General features: G+C 38.0%; 3 protein-coding genes and 1 long non-coding RNA gene across 8 annotated transcripts in view; 2 read left to right on the top strand and 2 right to left on the bottom strand.

Annotated features, from left to right (window-relative positions):
- Positions 1-509: 509 nt before the first annotated feature.
- Positions 510-4,783, bottom strand: LOC128673296 (uncharacterized). 2 transcript variants are annotated; one of them, XR_008405066.2, is made up of 3 exons: positions 4,649-4,783; positions 3,714-3,978; positions 510-2,514 (listed from the first exon to the last, which is right to left on the bottom strand). It is a non-coding gene; the product is annotated as an uncharacterized LOC128673296 (long non-coding RNA). The 2 variants fall into 2 exon arrangements; XR_008405065.2 differs by having other exon boundaries at positions 3,714-4,008; positions 4,649-4,760.
- A 31-nt stretch (positions 4,784-4,814) lies between these two features.
- Positions 4,815-7,064, top strand: LOC128673287 (Krueppel homolog 1-like). Its single transcript, XM_053751041.1, has 2 exons — positions 4,815-4,973; positions 5,671-7,064. Exons 1-2 carry the CDS (start codon positions 4,967-4,969, stop codon positions 6,708-6,710), a joined length of 1,047 nt encoding a protein of 348 aa, XP_053607016.1. The 5' UTR covers positions 4,815-4,966; the 3' UTR covers positions 6,711-7,064.
- Positions 7,065-8,945: 1,881 nt separating this feature from the next.
- Positions 8,946-11,896, top strand: Cwc25. Its single transcript, XM_053751027.2, has 4 exons — positions 8,946-9,203; positions 10,037-10,249; positions 10,636-10,923; positions 11,021-11,896. Exons 1-4 carry the CDS (start codon positions 9,186-9,188, stop codon positions 11,810-11,812), a joined length of 1,311 nt encoding a protein of 436 aa, XP_053607002.1. The 5' UTR covers positions 8,946-9,185; the 3' UTR covers positions 11,813-11,896.
- A 21-nt stretch (positions 11,897-11,917) lies between these two features.
- LUBEL (Linear Ubiquitin E3 ligase) overlaps positions 11,918-19,665 on the bottom strand; it is a 56,349-nt gene continuing 48,601 nt past the window's right edge. For 3 of the 4 annotated variants that reach the window (XM_053750980.1, XM_053750993.1, XM_053750975.2), the window contains exons 16-24: positions 16,947-19,645; positions 16,631-16,828; positions 15,969-16,196; positions 15,205-15,345; positions 14,890-15,041; positions 14,320-14,515; positions 13,644-13,786; positions 12,875-13,043; positions 11,918-12,141 (exon numbers count right to left, since the gene is read on the bottom strand). In XM_053750980.1, the coding sequence (XP_053606955.1) occupies positions 12,112-12,141; positions 12,875-13,043; positions 13,644-13,786; positions 14,320-14,515; positions 14,890-15,041; positions 15,205-15,345; positions 15,969-16,196; positions 16,631-16,828; positions 16,947-19,645 (3,956 nt within the window). In that variant the 3' untranslated portion in view covers positions 11,918-12,111. Of the gene's footprint in view, positions 12,142-12,686; positions 12,850-12,874; positions 13,044-13,643; positions 13,787-14,319; positions 14,516-14,889; positions 15,042-15,204; positions 15,346-15,968; positions 16,197-16,630; positions 16,829-16,946; positions 19,646-19,665 lie in introns of all 4 variants that reach the window. The other variant, XM_053750985.1, reaches the window with a different exon arrangement.

Below are 19,665 nucleotides of genomic sequence, written 5' to 3'. Positions count from 1 at the left end.
ATATAGGTACAATTTTGAGTTGAGGGGCAATTTCAATAAACGAAAAAGAAGAAATGGTCCCTCATTTCCGGAAACTCCTTGGAAAAATATAAATAGGTACCATATCATGTGTGTTTGGATCGTAAACCGATACTTACCGATCGAAATCTTATTTATTACATGTCAATGTTGTACCTTAAGTAAAATAAAAAAAAGATCAGAGGAGAACATAGGACAAGAGGTGAGGAAGGTGGAAGTGCGGGGACGGCGTCGCCCAACGACGCGCGGGTCAGTTGCGGTCGCGTTGAGGAAGGTTGAATCGGGCGCACGAGCCGCATGGCCTCTTTTCTGTGGTTTCGAACGTTCGGTGACCGTGTAGCGCGTGTCGGCGTTTCGTCCCCCGCGTCGCTAGCTCCTCTACCGTCCAACCTGCGTGTCCCCTCCTCTGCCGCCACCGCCCCGCTTTATATAGTATCTAGATAAAGTACAATACAGATATTTTTCACGTAAGTAGGACCTACTTACTTATGCTGCGCTACGTAACATTAACACAAATTTTGATACCTAAGAATATATTTTTCCCGGTTTCTTCAGCCGTGGAGCGTCAGAGCCTAGGGACTGCTTTCCTATTTTTTCGTTTCCCTAGTTGCCAAACCAACAACTTTGTAAGTACCTACCTTGTTTATGTCATGGTAGGTACTTATTATAAAGGCGCCAACGAAGTACTAAATCCATGAATGGCGCAGACAAAATTACAAATAATTTCCTAGACGAGTAATGAAAAAAAAAACCACAAAAAGCAAGTTCGAAGCTGAAAGTCTGATTGCTATAGGTAGGTAGGTACTACCTAAGTAATCAATATTGAGAGACAACGAATTTGAAATATTAAAAATGAAATACGTTTCATATGTATAGGTACGTTACTATGTATGTACCTATACCAATTTAAGTACTTTGCCTAACCTAATTTAAATTTGACTTCTATGTTTACAATGCGCAGCTAGAATGGATTTGGCTACGAATCTTCTTTCCAATCCATTACCTACTTGAAAGTAAGACTAGTTTCATAGCATTATGTCCTACGGACTATTAGTTTGGGGTAATGCAGCTGAGATAGGAAAAAAATTGTATTACAGAAAAGAGCTATTAATTTTATTTACGGATTAAAACCTCGAGATTCTCTTCAAATCAATTAACATCCTCACTGTTGTATCTCAGTATATCTTTGATGTGCTTATTTTTGTCAAATCAAATTTACATCTATATACTTATAAAAAATTAAAAAAAGTAAATAGTGTAAACACTCGAAATACGCACATACTTTGTATGAACAGATTCAGGCTTAAAAAGGTTCGACGGTCTTTTGTGGGTCAAAATGTAAAATTATTCAATAAACTCCCTGCAGAGGCTATTAATCTGCCAATGAAAAAATTACTTATGTTAAGAAAAAATTAATGGATAAAGCATATTACACAATTAACACCTATTTGATTGATAAAAATGCATGGATCCTCCCGACAACTTTGCCACTCCACACTTAAAATATCCTATTTTTTATTTTACTGTTTTTTATTTTATTTTTTATATTATAATAATTCATATATTGTACCATTAAAATTTTATTTATAACACATGTACATGATTTGTGATTTTCAAGTGTCTGAATTATACTTCTATTTCAACAAATAAGATTTGTAATTATGAAGTCATGGGAATCGAGTGTGTCATGCTCACTCAAATAGTCAATCTGGTAGTGGCGTCGTGGGCCGGGTCGTAAGGTTCCCTCTATTATGGTTGAGCTACGCGATGGCTGTCCCATGCGTCAACTCGTGAACGGGTACTGCCAGAGGGAACTGGTCATCTCGTTTCTCATATATTTCCATGTAAGTTAATTGTGTACATTATGTACTTTTATATATTATTAGAAAAAAACATTGTAAGAAACAATAATGGTAAGCGTATAATTTAAAAAATAAATCTTAAAAAAAATGCGACACTAAAGAAACGCTACACGCCGCGTTCAAAGAGCCATGAAATTCACCCAAGTAAGATAAATAGGGAGTAGGACTGCACATTTATCCCGCCAGAGTACAGCACTGTATGTTAGGTACACGAAAGCTTTTGCTATGTCGATTAAAACGTTTAATTTAGAGTACTTTTAATCCTTTCAAAATGTAAGCATTCATTTGTGAAAATATACAACAATGTAACATATTCGGGTGCCGATATATTGGGAAAAATCGTTTTCTATAAGATAAAAAAACTTCGAAAACTATGGGATTCGCCTCACGCTGTAAAATTTTCGATCCAGTAAACGGTCGAAAAGAAGCTCGGAACACTTCACACGTGAAGACTTATTAAAATGTTCATACAGATAAGATCTTCAGTCAAAATCAAGTTTATGACCACAGTTGACCAAATAATGCAGAACATAACCTAAAATAGTGTTATTATTTTCAGGATAATCCACTAAATCCTTCCTTTTTCCTTTAAACTCGCACCACGATTGCATAGAAGGTATTTTTGGTCGTATATCTGCAACAATATTGAAAATTAACGCTTTTTGCCTCAATGTTTGTGTACCTTAGTTGTACCAGTAGCGCCTTCTGCGCTGAGCTTTGCGTAAATTGCCCTATTTGGGTAAGTAACTTCTTACCTATTTAGATTTCTTTGAAAGTTTCTGAGGATGTATATTGTTAGGTAGGTACTCACAAAATGATCTGAGTTAGGTACGTACTCTTTCACGCGAAATCTACTGTACGGATTGTTATGAAATTTGGTACACGGGTTTTTATCCTGAAATTCCCAGGGGAGCGAAGCCCCGGGTAGCGGTTAGTAAGATAAAAGTAGGTAATTTGTTTTTTGTGTAGTTATCAAGTTCCACTGATGGGCAATAAATAATCTTCCCTTTTTGTGGACAAATTTATATACCTATATTCTAAATTTATATATCTATAATATATATAAATTTATATAGATAAAAAAGTCGTATAAACAAATTTATCAGTATTTGGCTCAACCCATATGCTGCCACTGCCAGCCCATTAAGCCCCAACACTAAACCTCGCTCCCTCACTATACTATCCACATGAAAAGTAGGCGAATGTGTTTTTCCCTAGGTTTTTATTATATTTATAGCAATAAAATATTATTCAAGTAGGTACCTATATGGGTTGCGTAGATTTCGCGTGATGCGCGTTACGGACAGACAGACAAAACTCGCATTCTATTCGTTAGACAAGTTCACGCCAGTCGGTACCTACCTACCTACCGATTTAAAAAAAATACGATGTAAAAATTTGATCCTCCTCAGCTCAGTGGTATACCTATGTATTGATTAGTTGTACTGACTGTAGCCTGCAGTAGCCTTGATTCTGATACCTAGTATTTGATTTAATTTGACCCTGGTTCATTATCTTGCAAATGAATAAGAGTAAAATATTTGTTTAAATCATTTTTTCCGAAACAACTTTTCGATGTCTACACGACATTTTTTTTTCAGATCTGACTTTGAGTAAGATATTTATTGTAGCTATGTGGTAGCTATCCTTCAGATATGTGCATTTTAAGTAGGTATGTCACAGGTGGGCAGGTAATGGGAATTTTCAGTCAATATTTTTAATACTATTTGTCCACCTATATTTAAATAATAGTAGCCAAATAAAAAGACCCAACAATAAGGTCACTCTAGGTTACGGTTACGAGATATCTGCGTGGGACACTTTCGTACCTACCTATCATAGTTAATGGTAGGTTGGCCTAGACAGTGTGAACCGTGTATAGTAGACAGATTCAGAAGCAAAGCGGGGAAATGCGCGGTGTGGTGAGGGGAGGAAGACCGAAGCTACGCACGCGCACTGATGTCGAGACGAGAGTTCACACGCGCGGCGAAACCGCGGTAGGCCTCCACGTGTATCGTTTCCCCTGTTCTGCTCGCCCCCCGCCCGCGCCTGCTTTGCGCGTTCCGTTCGCTCACTGCAGGTGATATTATGAATACACCTAAAATGATAAAAGTAGGTACCTAGGTACCTATTTATAAGATAAAATAATTCATAATTAATACTTATTTGAACAATAAAATGAGTACTTACCTATCTCGTTTTTTGTTACCTACCACTTGTACCTACTTACCACTTGCCTAAGTTAGGTACCTAACATGGGAATGCTCGTACACCAAGGTATACTATTCTTAATAGAATCTACTATAGATACCTAAGTAAAAACCTAGGTATTATAGGTATATGTATTATGCAAATAGTACCTAGGGCTCATTATAGTTTATACATGTCGCCCGAGGCTTCGGTCCCGTGACAATTTTGAGATAAAGTATAGCCTATAGCAATCTTCAATCATGTACCTTTCCAATGGTGAAAGAATTTTTGAAATCGGTTCGGTAGTTTCGGAGATTACCCGCCTCAAACATACAAAGTCACAAACTCACTTAAACGTTTACCTTTTTAAAATAATAGTATAGCTTTGATCACGTACCATACTACCTATAGGTAGTAGGTATAGGTATTAGAGATGCCATCGCACAATTACAGTAGGTACATTGCATTTCACGCCCTCAACGCACCTTATATAGGTAGGACCTATGTATCAATCATGTAGGATCTAGCTATTAAATTATTCAAGTAGGTATTTAGCTACAGAATCATTATAGGCTTACGTAGGTACTATTTATCTCAATAGAAGAACCTCACAAAACAATAATGTTTGTGTGCGAGACTGCAACTGCGACTGATGACGATGACGCGTTATTGTCAGTGTCGCAAGTAAATTCCATCGGACCGGTCGTTGTTCTCTGCGCTGCGCCACGCCACTCGCCCGCCATCCATCGTTGCGCCGCATCGCATTCAGCCTCGGGTCGCCGCCGGTTGAGCGCGCGTTTTGTTATATCACAAACTCCGTGCGCAACCTACATCAACAATAAAGCCATTAGTCCTACATTGCTTGAGAAAGTGATCAATCATTATCATCGTGGAACATGATAGGTAAGCAAGCACATTTATAAACAATTTTCGCTTAATTTATTACTTATCATTATTACGTACACCTTGTATTTAGTACATAAGATATACCTAGCATTGTACGAGTATACTTACCTATTTAGGTAAATTCGGGGAACGGCGAATATATTTTTCCTATATCTAGAGTACCTACCTACTTAATTAAAATTATTTTTTATGATGATCCGATGAGAATATCCTAGGTAATACCTATTTCATTCTGTTATGTGCGTTTAGGTACAAAATATTACATTAAAATGTATTAATATTATTTTTAAGAACATACCAACCTACAAACATTGAAATTGGTCAAACAAAATGGCATGAGATAGGGTGTGGTGGCAGGGGAGAGGGGTTCTTACTAGAACACGGACTTCGAGATCGACGGCCCAAACACGTGGAGGCCCGTACCGTGGTATCGATGCGCCGAAACCGCAGTGTAGGCCTCCACGTGCGCTCAGAGGACATTCACTCTTCAGCATTCCGCTCCCCCTTCCCGCTCACTCCCCTTTGTGGTCGTAGTGCAGTGCATCCTGATATTCCTGATCGTTGCATTCACACCATATTGTGCTACACTACGCGTTGTGAACGGTCGTCGCGGGCTTCCGTTAAACTTAGTTTATTACAAAAATGGACTGCATTTCTACAATGGTGTCTAAATTTAAATCGTATCGTTCGACAGGTGACGAAGAACGGGTTCATCAGTGCGGTGATTGCGGCTTGACACTCTCTACCCGGAGTGCTCTAACGGCTCACGCACGCTCCCACCGTGTTGCTGCTGATGCTCATCGATGTGATGTATGTCACAAAACTTTTGCTGTTCCTGCGAGATTAGTCCGGCATTATAGAACTCATACCGGTGAGCGACCCTTTGAATGTGAGTACTGCCACAAGATGTTTAGTGTCAAAGAGAATCTTCAAGTACACCGTCGTATTCATACGAAAGAGAGACCGTATCGCTGTAACGTCTGCGACGCAGCCTTTGAACATTCGGGAAAGCTTCACCGACATGCTCGAATTCATACTGGTGAACGTCCTCATGCTTGCCCACATTGTGACAAGACATTTATCCAGTCTGGTCAGTTAGTTATTCATCTACGAACACACACTGGAGAAAAGCCTTATCGGTGCCCTGCACCTGGATGTGGAAAAGGATTTACTTGCTCAAAGCAATTAAAAGTGCATTCTCGAACCCACACAGGCGAACGGCCTTATACTTGTGATATTTGCCTTCGAGATTTTGGATATAATCATGTGTTAAAACTGCATCGTTTTCAACATTATGGTGAACGTTGCTATCGTTGCACAGTATGCGATGGAACATTTAACACTAAAAAACAAATGGAGGCACATATTTATAAAGAGCATGGTGCTGAAACTCCTCGCACACAAACATTACAGTCATCAGTGCCAATTGTAGTGAATGGTAACGTAATGTGCGATTTAGTAGAAGCCGCTCTTCAACAATTGCCTCCAACACCACCTAGTTCTCCGCCTTCTCCGCAATGTCAGAGTGCACCGATTGCTGTTGCTGCTCCGTCGTCTCTATCTCCGATACCTTTACCTAGTCAAGCTCCGACTCCTTCGCAGTATATATCCGTACATTCTACATTACCACCGCGAAAGCGCAAGTTTATACCTCAGCCTGAGCCGGCACCTGTGCCAGTCGTGCGACATACTTCTGTTATACAATTTGCACCTGCAGTGGTCGATGCATCCTAGCTAGCTTTAAGAATAATATTATAGTGTAATGATATTCAATAATATGTACTAAGTATTTAATAAAGAACGTGCTTTTATGCTAATTTTATTGTTGATGATGTGCAAACTTTGTAGTAGGTACCTAGTTACAGCATCGTTCGTAGCGTGATTTATTTTGTTATTCTTTCATTTATAGGGTTGCGAGTAGGCTAAGTCTTTTTTATTTAAGTGTAGTTTAGTTAATAAGTACATAGGTATTAATAGAAAAATAATTAACATTTAAAAGACTTCGTATAAGCAGCATTTGTGCCGTCGTTGTAATTTTTATATTCATCTACAATAATGTACTTTCCTATTAAATAATATAATGAAGGATATTTGATTTTTTATTTCTGTTTTTGATTTTGAGTAATTGTAGGTACATGTATATATGTCCTTACTTCCGGGGGCTAACGAATTCAATATGTTTTAATGTTTACAAAATGTAAAATCTTCCTACGTACCTATTCAGGTTCTATTCATTCATGCATAATCCTATTTCATATAAATGAAACTATGAAAATCAATACAATGTGCTTAAGTACCTACTTAATTGACAAAAGTAAATATGTACTTACATGCCGCAGTGGCGCAAAAACTAACTTCAAACGAGCGGCGGGCGCGTGGCGTTGTTCGCAGCCGGTGTCTAACACATTTACTAATTATTGAATTCATTCGACTGCAAAACTAAATAGACGTTTCGTTGAATGACATTGTTCAATTGAAGGGCTAGCTGTTTAATTGAATGGCTATTTTTACTAGTTGACTACGGCGTCTATAGGTATCTCATCTATACATACGTATAATAAAACTGTAAGTGGGCTATATGTTTGTTCCGTAGAACGTTAAAACTACTGGATGGAATTTGATGCGGTATTCACAGTTGTATAGCGAATAGTCTAAGTTAAAATCTGGTATAGGTTTCATTGCGATACGTTGCTTAAAAGCCGAGATATTGACAATAATAAGTTATTAGCGGACGCATAAAATAAACCCGAGCGAAGCCCTGGCAAAAGCTAGTAAATGCATACATATAATAAAACCAATAGACCATTTAGCCCTTAAATTTGGTTAGATGGTCTGTGAATAAACCTGTAAGCGTTAATGTTTGTTCGCGTAATTGCAGATTTCACAGTTGTATAGCGAATAGTATACTAATTTAAAATCTGGTATAGGTTTGCGATACGTTGCTTAAAAACCGTGATATTGGTAATAATAATGATAAATTATAAGCGAATGCATAAAATAAACGTCGGCGAAGCCGCTGGCAAAAGCTAATAAAATAATATAATAAGTCCGCTACTATTATAATTCGATGACTGTGAAATATTTTATTTCACGCTTGAATTTTGCTCAATTTTAGATGTTTACATGAAATAGACAGAAGATGGCACTCATTTCAATTTGCATTGTTATAATCACACCCAGTTATCTCATATAAAAGCAGTACTATAGCAGTAGATAGTCGTGATTTTATTAAATTTAGTGAGATAATTATATCTCAAAGATTACTTCATTCTTCATGCATGAAACGACCTACGTTCGTTGGTTCGACGCATTGATATAGATAAACCTATTTAATTTACTTAATAACACCATTTTAGGTTATATTCTGCATTATTTGGTCAACTGTGGTGATAAACTGATAAACTTGATTTTGACTGAAAGCCTTACCTGTATGAAGTACATATTTTCATAAGTCAATTGCGAAGTGTCCCGAGCATATTTTTGACCATTTATTGGCTCGAAAATTTTGCAGCTTTGTGGCGGTTTCCCATAGTTTTCGAAGTTTTTTATCTTTTGGAAAACGATGTTTCCCAATATTTCGGCACCCGAACCGTTCTGTTGTACATATTTACAAACGAATGCTTACGTAATAAAAGGATTAATAAAGTACTGTAAAATAAACGTTTTCATCAACTTAGCAAAAGGCGGCAATGCTTTTGTTTACCAAGCATACAGTGCAGGCTGCACTCTGGCAGGATAAATGCGCAGTCAGTAATACTCCCTATTCCATGTTTATTACACAGATTTAAATGTAGGTAATGTTTTTTATATCTATGGTTTATTACAATGTAATGTTTTTATACCTGTGCTTCGCACAAAAAAAGCGTTGGCTCCAATATTATCTATAGCTTCATGATCAGTGCCTAACTAACGAATGATGAAAAAAGCACTGCTGTCAGTGACAAATGTATGTCAATGTCAACAATTTTATTACCTAGTAGGTAGGTACGTGCTAGGTACCTACATATTTGATAGGTAGCATTAAAGGCAAATATGGGCAAATAATGTTATTTGTATTATATTTCACATTCATTGCACATTCGAAACTGTCTGTAGTAATTGATTTATCTTGAGATTTATAGTTTTCGTATTTTTTTGTCAGGTCACATTCCATTGTGATAGCATACAGACGTTTCAGAATTTGTTGTCAATTAACTGAACGTATCTGATATGGGAGGTGGTGATTTAGTAAGCATATTTTTATAATTTTGAAACCCAATTTTTGTAATGCTACGTAAAATTATCACTGTATCTTTCTCTCACGGTTCAGTAAAGATCAAGACAGATTGCTGCTTAAAAATAATTCTTACAAAAAAAAACGAATATTTCGTTTTTTTGTAAGAATTATTTCTGTATTTCCACTGAACAGTATTACTCCTGTTTACTGAACAGTATTACTCTGTCTACTGATAGGAGTCTACCCATACCACAGGAAAATCTATAATGGGTGTTTTACCCTTTAAACATACAGCACAACAAGTTTAGTTTGTAACACATACTGTGCCAAATCGAAAACAAATTGTTTGTTGCCATAGCAAGAATAAGATTGTGAATGTGGCATGTGGTTCTGCCCTAGAATAGGACTACTCCATATCCACCCATGGATGTCGTATGAGGCGAATAAGGAACACAAATCCTTGACAGCTGATGGACAACAATAGCATTCCCAAAGTGGGTTTGCGTCAGGCGGGCGACAGGTTGTAAAATCATAACCAAATCTTCCAAATTTAATGGCAATTTTATACACTAACCCTGGGCTTTGGGATGTCACAGCTCCAATGCAACTAGGAACATGCAAAGTTGAGAATACAAATTGTAAATGATATGCTGTGGATGTGTGCAGTTGTGTTGTTGTTGTGGAAAATAATGTCATACCACTCATAATCAAACCACTCACATTAACATTCCCAAGAAAGTTCCTGTGTGTTCAGAAAGTTCATTACATGGAATGATACAAAATGACACCCAAAGTTTACTTCTACCTCGTCTTGGTTTTATGATAATAATTATTAATATTATAGAATTCTAAGAAATCATGGCATCCCAACACTATGAAGAATCAGGAGCGAGTGTGGAAGGCAGAGCAAGCTGCTGCACAAGAAAAAAAACGTATTCAAGAATTGCAACGGGAACATGCTGAAGAAAGAGATCGATTTGAACTCAACAGCATGATTAAACAAAATGTAGCTTCGTCTTCTGGATCCAATGATAATCGTTTACATTGGATGTATGATGTAAGATTTAATATATTATATCTTAAAAAAATATGACTTGAAATCTAAGGTTGTATAATAAAAAACATTTCTTTGTGACAGCTTACAGGCTTAAGTTATTAACTATTATGGCAGTGCTCTCTTGTTGTTGATACTAGTAATTTAAAAATGTAGTAATAAGGACTAAATGGAGGAAGTTAGGGAAGGCTTTTCCCCAGCAGTGGGGCTTAAATACATAAGCTATAATAAAAATTACTAATGTTTTCTTGACACTGCTGGTATGTACATAAGCAACAGGGGGCAAATTTGTCTTCACTGCGCAGTATTTGTTGGTGAATTCTTTAAAAAATTCATTGTTTATATTTTAAAAAAGTTACCTTATTAACAAAGACAATATGATATTGCAGAAACCAGACAGAAAAGTGCAACAGGAGGATTATCTTCTTGGTAAATCCATAGACAAGAATTATGATAATGCAGAGAAAAAAGAACAAGAAATCATTCCAGCTGTGGCTCGGCGAGTGGTCGGGTCCAGCATGCTGTCTTCAGCTGGTGATGCCCAGGTAGACTTGGCAAGGAAAATTCGGGAGGATCCCCTACTGCTGGTGAAAGAGAGGGAGCGAGCAGCTCGCGCAGCTCTTCTTAACAACCCATTGCAAAGACGGCGATTGACAGAGTTATTAAGAAAGGAACAAGTGAGTATTCCAATAGTTATTACATAAAATAACAGATTGTGCTTCTTTTTCTCTATAAAAACAAAGTTTCCATTTCTAATATTTTTGCTTGTTTTAGGATCAAAAAAAGGGTCATAAGTCAAAGAAAAAATCAAAAAAGAAAAATACAGACTTAGATAAACAGCTGGCAGAAAAACTCAATGCTTTGGGTGGAGAAAAAGGTATTAACTTGGCGACACTATTGGCCTCGGAAGATTCTGACACAGATTCATCATCATCTGAGGAAGAAAAATTAAAGAAGAAAAAGAAAAAACATAAATATGACAAGGTAAAAAAGCAAGATAAAAAAAGAAAAAAGAATAAGCACAATTCTTCTGATGAATTGGATGATGTGGTAAATAAATCTGCAAAACAGGATTTTAAGGAAGTTAGTCATCATACTGATTGCTATATAAATAAGGAATCTCGAAAGAGAAAAAGTGATGATTCTTCTGACTGCGAGAGCAAATACAAAAAAGGTAAATCAAACAATTCCGACAAAAATATAAAAGACCGATACTCCGAGAGAAACGAGGCAACGAGGGACGATGGTAGGAAACGGTCGGAATTTAGATCCGATCACAATAATAGGGATTATAGACACTCCAGCGAGCGTAAGAGGAGAGGGAAGGAGATGAGCTCCTCAGAGCGTACGGCGAAGCTGGCGGCGATGGCGGCGGCCGGGGCGGAGCGCGAGCTGGAGCGCGGGCGCCGCGTGGCGCAGCAGCGCGCTGCGTCGCCTGAGGTCACTGACCTGCCGCGTCGCGCTGCGCCTGCGCTGCCTGACTCGCTCGAGGCCCGCATACACTCCAACAGGCACTACATCCAGCGCGACCACAGACACATGGACAAACATTTTGCGAGGAGGTGATGATACTACGGTAAACAAGAAGCGATCCCATTTGCGATGAACTTTTGTATTATAATATAAAAAATAAAACATTTGTACTTATCATATAGTATTTTATTTCAATAATCAAAATGTATTGTTTGATAAATTATTATATTTCTAAAGTTAATTCATAATTTTTTTTCTTAATACAAAATAAAGAGTAGCTTTGTATAGAATATTAACTATTGTATAGAATAATACTTTGTTGTGAGACGACTTGTACTCGTATCTTTGATGATAATGTATGTGACATCAGTTCCAGCCTACGTTTGATTTCTTCATTCCAATGGTATTTTTTCTCGTACAATCTAAAACATGAATAAAATAATTAGGCATGGATTTGTGGCATTTATAATAGTTACCTATTACGATCTCACTTATATTTGACGAGATTGAGAAAGTTTTTAAATTTTTTCATCGAATTATGAAGGTAAATTAATAACAAATATGTACAATAATATGGGGTATCTCTGGGTCGTGCACTAGAGCTTCTATTATTATTAAAATTATAGTGATCGTTAAATGCAATAAATTGATATCAAATTGATACTCAAGTTGGAGATAGTAGTGGATACTGCTACCTGCCTAAAATAGAAATACTAAATATACTCTATGTATGTTGTGACACAGCTTTGGCAGTTAGGCAGTAAGAGCATTCCCAAAGAAGAGTTGACGTTAGGCAGACGGGCGATTGGAAAATCACCGCCAAATCTTTAACATCTTTAGGTTCATTTTTAAGCTAACCCTGGGTTTCGTGGCCTCACAGCCCCAAATGAATCATAGAACACGCTAGGATGTGAGAGAATAGTGGGCGAGGATCGAACTCCGACGTTAGCACGGCGTGATGCGATACCTCTGCGCACATTCCGGCGTAGATGGGGTCGGTGTCCCAAGGCCCGCGCTCGGGCAGCGGCAGCGCGCGGCGGCGCAGCTCCGCCACCAGCTCGGCCACGTCCATGATGGGCAGCGGGTCTAGCGGCCGCGCCCGCGCCGCCAGGTACTCCACGTAGTGCGGCCTGCAAACACAGCGACGTCACACACCTCGGCCAGCGCGCGCTTGAACAGCCCCTCGAGCGAGCCGTAGGGCCGCGGCGGCAGACGCAGCGCCGCGCGCCGCACCAGCGTCTCCAGGTCGTCGACCCCCAGCAGCGGCAGCGGGTCCACGCCGCGCGCGCGCACCACTCTGCTCAGGTACTCCAAGTAATGGTTCCTGCAAACACATATCCGCTCACCGCCGAGCCCCGCCCTTTCGACCCAACCACTTCACCTTTGCCTATTTTATACCTAATTGAGATACGCTATTGTTTCTGACAATATTCAGGAAGAGGTAGCTGTGTTATTACTTACATGTAAGTTAGATACATTTCTGCGAGCAAATGTAATTAGAGCTCGTATTTGAATATAGGTTGAGAATCATGCAATACTCAAGTTTTTAGTTTTAGCCAGTTATGAATTTGAAACATAGTAGGCGAGGGGGCTTCCCGTCGTTTAATACATTAAAATGTAATGTATTTTAGTATGTACCGTGTCCTTTATAATTTATTTTAATATTAATGTTATTAAGTAAAATAAAGTAAAAATAAAACATTGAAACATAAAAGGTGGTGGTCCAAATTAGCCTAGAGGCATCGCCATCTGTTACATTTTATATACAATACGTTTACGTCGGTCTATTCCGAACTATAATAGTTAAAATTATATTTTATAATATTATATATACATATATAATATATGTTGTAATAAAATGATAGATTTGTTGATGAATATTTTTAGTAAACTTCGAGTTATAGACATAGAAATGCATACGTACTTGCACAAGCCTGCGTGTTTGGGAGGCACTTCGCTGCCGCAAATGCCGTCGACCAGTCCTGTGGGAGTCTCTCGTTGCAACTGTATGGGGCAACGCTTCGTGCAACCTTCTGGCGATTCCGTTTCGTATGGTACGTTGTTCATCTATATTTTAAAAAGAAAAATATGAAGGGTATTTTTCACTGTTTGCTGATAAAGTATCTGATAGTCTACATATATGTAACATATCGAACATATATCTAGCGTTAAAAATTGTGTTTTACAAACGTTGGATAGGGCCAACTCGCCATTCACATCACATCAGGCGAAACAGGTCTTATATTGCATAATTATTTCTCAAAGTTCGTACAATTTCTTCCCAAGGTCCAGTCCACCAGTAGTGGGGAGGCCGAGCGACGAGAAAAATTAAATTAGCTTTGTGCTTCGGAATATTCAAAAGTTAGACCTTTAAAAGCAGTGTTTAACTTCAAATTTAAATAACACTTATAATATCTCTTTCAAAGCTACAAACTGCTAGCATTTTTGAACGACCATTGCTGAAATGCCGAAAGATACTCTGTCTTGACTCTATAATGCCAATAGTCTTACTATTCTTGGCCTCACTGTCGATATATCAATGCTCATTTTTCTCGATACCTGCCAATGGGTTAGAGGAAATTCACGGTTGTAAAAATTACCTGCAGCAAAGTTTGCAATTCATGCGGTTCTTTATCGCGGAGATAGAAGAGGCAGTTGCGGGGGTGGTGCGCGTGCAGCCCCAGCTTGGCGCAGTACTCGCTGAGGCCACAGCGCGCGCCCATTGTGAAGGGCTTCCCACAACCGTAACAGAATTCGTATTTGCATTGCGTGCATGTGAAATGCATACAGCCGCCCCTATAAAAATGCAGTTTTCATAAATTTTACGGATAATTCATTAATTTACATATTAAAAAAAGAATTCGCGTCTGTCTGTATGAACACTATAAACTCGAATATTACCGGACGGATTTTTGTACGGTTTTCACCAAGAGTGATTTCTAAGGAAGTTTCAGGTGTAGGACTGCTAGTTAAAAATATTTTAGAGATATAAATCCGTTGCGGAACATGTTAATGGGGAGAAATCTGTGGGATTTGTCCTAATATATTTATTATTTATTTATTTATCATGCCACTCGATAGTGCTATCAATTGTGAAAACAAAACAAAAACAAATCCCCTTCTTATTTGAGTCCCATTTACTTGATGAAACAATTTTTGAAATAATTTACCTGGATAGGGAATATTTGAAATGACATCTCGGACATTCCAATCCATTGTCGCGCAAGTGTTGCTGAACAGCAGACAGGGAGAGCTCGGGATCATTGTCTTCCACCCATTTAGTATACTGCTCGCAAGTTAGACCTTCGTGATTCGAAGTCCACTAGGAAATAAAATTAAAACTTTATGACAAAAAATCCGATGAACAACGAATTTTGTTATACAATATAAAATAAATATAAAGTACCCTTAAAAAAAACGATCAAAATTTGAAGCTATTATGTAAATGTAGGATGAATTTTAGACAGTTACAAGTAAATATTTACCGGTTTTCTACACGTGGCGCAACTGACTGAACGGCATTCAGGACAACGCAGCTTTTTTTGTTTCGGATGCACGAAGAATCCCGACGAGCACTCCATGCACCACCTGAAGTTCGGATCTCTTGCAAGCGTTCTGTCTCTGAGCTGAAGAAAAACAATTACTTCGGATTGACAGATTTTCTTGCTAATTTATAAACGACCAAGCGATATGTGACGTCGAGGTGACCAATATACTCCTTGAAAGTGTTGAAGTTACCTTAGCGGTTCTACAGAAAAACCTTCTATAGAAATAAGTATTTTTGTATTCAGTTCCCTTTTTGTAAGTTTTGTATTTAGACTATTATGTTGTGTACAAAACAAGAAAAAATGACCCGGGTGTACATAAACAAATAAAAAATGGTGTTTATGAGGAAAAGTATTTTATAAACATCGCGTATAGTTCCATCCGAGTTGAGCAACAGGTTAACACAAAGATTGAGAATACGTAATGCATTATCTTGTATGCTCAAAAATCGCGAGAAACGCTGAGAAATTTTAAAGTCAAAGGTTTTTCACAGATTAAATTGTATTTTTCTTATGGATTAGGAACGATCTTTGCTTAGGAAGAAAGAAAAATTGATCGAAAATCGATTATGGGTATACCATAAATGAATGAAGACCATGCATAGAAGAAAAGCTAGATTTATTTTTGCGTCTTTCTTACTACTAATACAACTTATTCCATAAAACAGTCTAAACATAAAAATTGACAAATATCAATTACCAACCTTTCTCTGGAACAGTTCATGTACGTCCGGGTCCAACAGCGTCTTGAGCAATATATCGAGGTGCGCGAAGTACTCGAGCCAGGCATCCTCGGGCAGAGTCTCCAGCTCCGGCGCCTTGCAGTACGGACACACGCAGTCCGCGATGCTGCGCTCCGAGATCTGCACGGTGAAGTAGAGGCGGGCGCACTCGCGGCAGCAGCGGTGCACGCAGCGGAGCATGGACACCATCTGTTATGTGTTGACATGGGGACGTGGTTAGTGTATTTGATATTGTATGTATATTGTGTTTGGTGTAAGTATTTTATATTTGTGTACGTTGTATTTGCTCTCTCGCACGGACTTTCTTGTCCATAAGCAGGACAATTTTCGCGCGCGATTTCGATTGTCGAAATTGTAAACTTTCATGATTTAATAAAGTTTTTTTTTTGTCAAATTCATTCACCAGTAGCGACGACGTTTTGGTCTAGATAAGTTTGCTCCTTTTTAGGTTATTACTCAACCCAGACATGTATGATGGTTTTATTTTATTTTAGGATTACGATGATTTCTCACTTTCGTGAGACTTATATCTCTTTCTATACTCATAACCACAATTTCTCGATGTTTCTATTTGTGACTTAAGAGCATAAGTATATTTATGTTGTGAATATATATTATGTTACCTCGTGTTCTGGCAGCTTGGAGGCGCACAGCTCACAGTCCTGCTGCAGGTACGCCAGCGCAGCCTCCAGCCCGGCGCACTCGAGCGCGGCCAGCAGCGCCGCCGGGGGCTCCGCCCCGCGCGACACCAGCTCCACCGCCAGCTGCGCCTGCTCCCACGTCTCCGTCGCGCCCTCCGCCAGTATCATGCGGGCTTGCCGCTGAAACGCATTAAATTTTATGGAGTCTACGCATTGTTCGGAATGTCCTTTCATTATATTTATTATTCTATGGCACACTGGAATAATTAAAAATAAATTACATAAGTTACTCATTTACCTCAGGCGAACCTTCTGGTAGTTGCACTGATGCTAGGTCGATGATCTGCCCCGACACCCGCCGCAGAGTGATCGGCGGTGGAGGCGTCGGCGCGCGGTATTTCTCGTCACTTCCAGTTCTAGTCCGCAATGTAGTCTCTTCAGATTCGCTCTCCGTCCATTCATCTTCCGTACGGCACGTTTCGCGGAAATAGATTTCTTTCTTTGCTTTAGTTGGAGATAACCTCGAAGACGAAGGCAATTTATTTTCTACCGATTTAGGCGGTTGCGGCGCCATCTTTTTCTTGCTCGATAGGGTCGACGTAGTCGGTTTAACATCGATAACACCATTACTATTATTGCCTATTTTTGATGATTTGTTACTAAAAAGTCTGGTTTGCAATTGTTTTACGAATCCACTTTGTATATTGCCAAAATGAGACTTTGGTGGTGCCGGTGCAGGGTATTGCTTCAACGAGTTTTTCCGGATCGGAACTTTTGAAGTTACAACCTTTGGAGAACTTTTATCTGTCTTATTGTTTGACACAATCTTGATTAACTTTGGAATGTTCGATTTAGGCGTACTTTTGCTAATATTTGCATTGTCTCGTTGAGCAGTTTGTTTCTCATGTAAATTATCATCAGTAGTAGTAGTAGCTATTTGTTTTTTTTTATCCACATTTTGCTCCGAGGATATATTACTTTCCGGTATATGGGACACATCAGTTTGTATTTCTTTCAGCGCTGAGTTATCTTTAATAGAAGAATTAATTCGCTCATTTTCACGAATGAGATCATTAGTTGTCTTTTCAGGAGTATTATCTCTAGAATTTCCAGATTGTACTGGTGTGTCAGAAGAGTCAATATCAGAATCGACGATGTGTTTTTTTTGGTTTAAATTCTCAACTGACGTTGCAATTTCAGCATTTGTGTTTGTTTCAATAATTTGATTATCCGTAACATTCATATTTTTTGGCTGTATCTCATCAATATACAGGGAGTTCTTAGAATATTCTGTAATAGCATGCAATACTTGGGTTTTCTGTTCGGTTATTATTAATTTTGTAGCGGTTACAGGTTTAAATGACGAAATACTTATTTCTTGTTCGGGGAAAAAATGTTTTGCTGTTTTTAGATTTTGAGGCGAAGCATTTAAAGCATTTGTATCTAATGTGCTTTCTTGTTTCTCAATATTATTTGTACTAATTTTAGGGTCATTAGTCAACTGATCGTATATCTCTTCAAAAGAATTCACTTTTACAAAAACATTGTTATTTTTATCCTGTATATTATTAATCATCTGTGTACGCTCATTAACCTTTACAGAAATAGTATGTTCCTCTTGAAGAGTGCGAGCAATAGAATCCAAAATCTTGATATTCGTATTTTTAAAATCTTCAATTTGATCATCTATATGATCCATAGCCTCTTCAAATTGGTCATTATCTTCTGAACTTGTTCTGGTTGTTATCTTGTGTTTTTCAGTGATTTCATCGTCGTTTTCGGTGCTTGATTCCTCATTAGATGTTAAATTATCAGTTTCATTCTCTGTTTCACTATAGCTTGATTCATGCTCTGATGAAAATTCAGATTCGTTGGAACTTGTATCAGCTTCACTTTGAGAAACATTTGAATCTTCTATAGAATTTATATCGGAATTGATTTCTTCTTTCATTTGTTGTATAAGCTTTTGTGTATGATCGACAATGTCGTTCAGATTTCTAGCTTTTTCTTCGTCTTCTTTTATAAAATTAATTGCAGTTGAAGGAATCTTTTTATCCTGTTTCAACAAAAAAGGTATTATAGTTTCTTTGTCATTTACAGGGGTGCGTGCTTCTTGAACTTCTCCTTCTTTCAAGTTTATTATATTTTGGGGATGTTTTATTTCTTTCCCTACGGTATTATTAACGTTTTCTACAAAGTTTTTCTTCTCAATTTGATATGTAGTTACAGCTGTTACAACAGGAGATTCTATTATATTATCATCTAATTTAATTGGCCCTGGCTCTAAAGTAACAATGGCGGTGTGAGAAATACGAGGCTCTGCTATATTTGCTGTTGTTATTTCTTCATCGTTATTTATTCTTTCATTACTTATAGCTGCTATATTTAATGCTAGAATTTTAGTATTATCTTCAGTATTAACCGATTCGTGAATTGGTTCTTTGGATAAATTAGAGTCTTCTAACACAGCATCGCCACTTTCATTTATGAATAAATTATGAACCATAGTGGAATTATTACTATTGGAATAATGTATTCCATTGTATGTAGAATTATTTATAATTTGGTTATTAATATGTAGTTTTGATTTTTCTTGAACATTTTCGGGCGTAGTTTTACTAACGTTAGGCAGCGGGCTTAATCTTGTCAAAGCATTGTAGGCATCTATAAAGTCATTTTCAGACTGAATGAAGTCGGTAAACTGTGTTTTGTGGCCGTTATTGTTATCGGGTAGGACTTTGAGTAATGCGCTATCAGAAAGAAGACCTTGTAATAACATATTCTCATCAACGGCAGGAACTCCAGCTTGTAAGAGGAGAGACTTCAGTTTTGTTGCTACATCTTCAGTTCCTTGAAGGATAGGTTCGTTCGGAGCTCTCAACATTTCGTCTTTCCCATACAAGTCGTCAATGTTAGTATCTAGCGGTAAGTACATCCAGTCGTCATCTTGGAGTTTGGGCGGTCCCCGGTCGTCAAACTCATCTGAGCTATCTTCAGCTGAAATGCAAATGTGTAGG

This window comes from Plodia interpunctella, chromosome 1 (assembly GCF_027563975.2).
Source record: "Plodia interpunctella isolate USDA-ARS_2022_Savannah chromosome 1, ilPloInte3.2, whole genome shotgun sequence".
In the NCBI taxonomy this organism is placed as follows: Eukaryota; Metazoa; Arthropoda; class Insecta; order Lepidoptera; family Pyralidae; genus Plodia; species Plodia interpunctella.
Note: the sequence above shows the minus strand (reverse complement) of the source record. Positions and strands in the feature narration are given on the sequence as shown.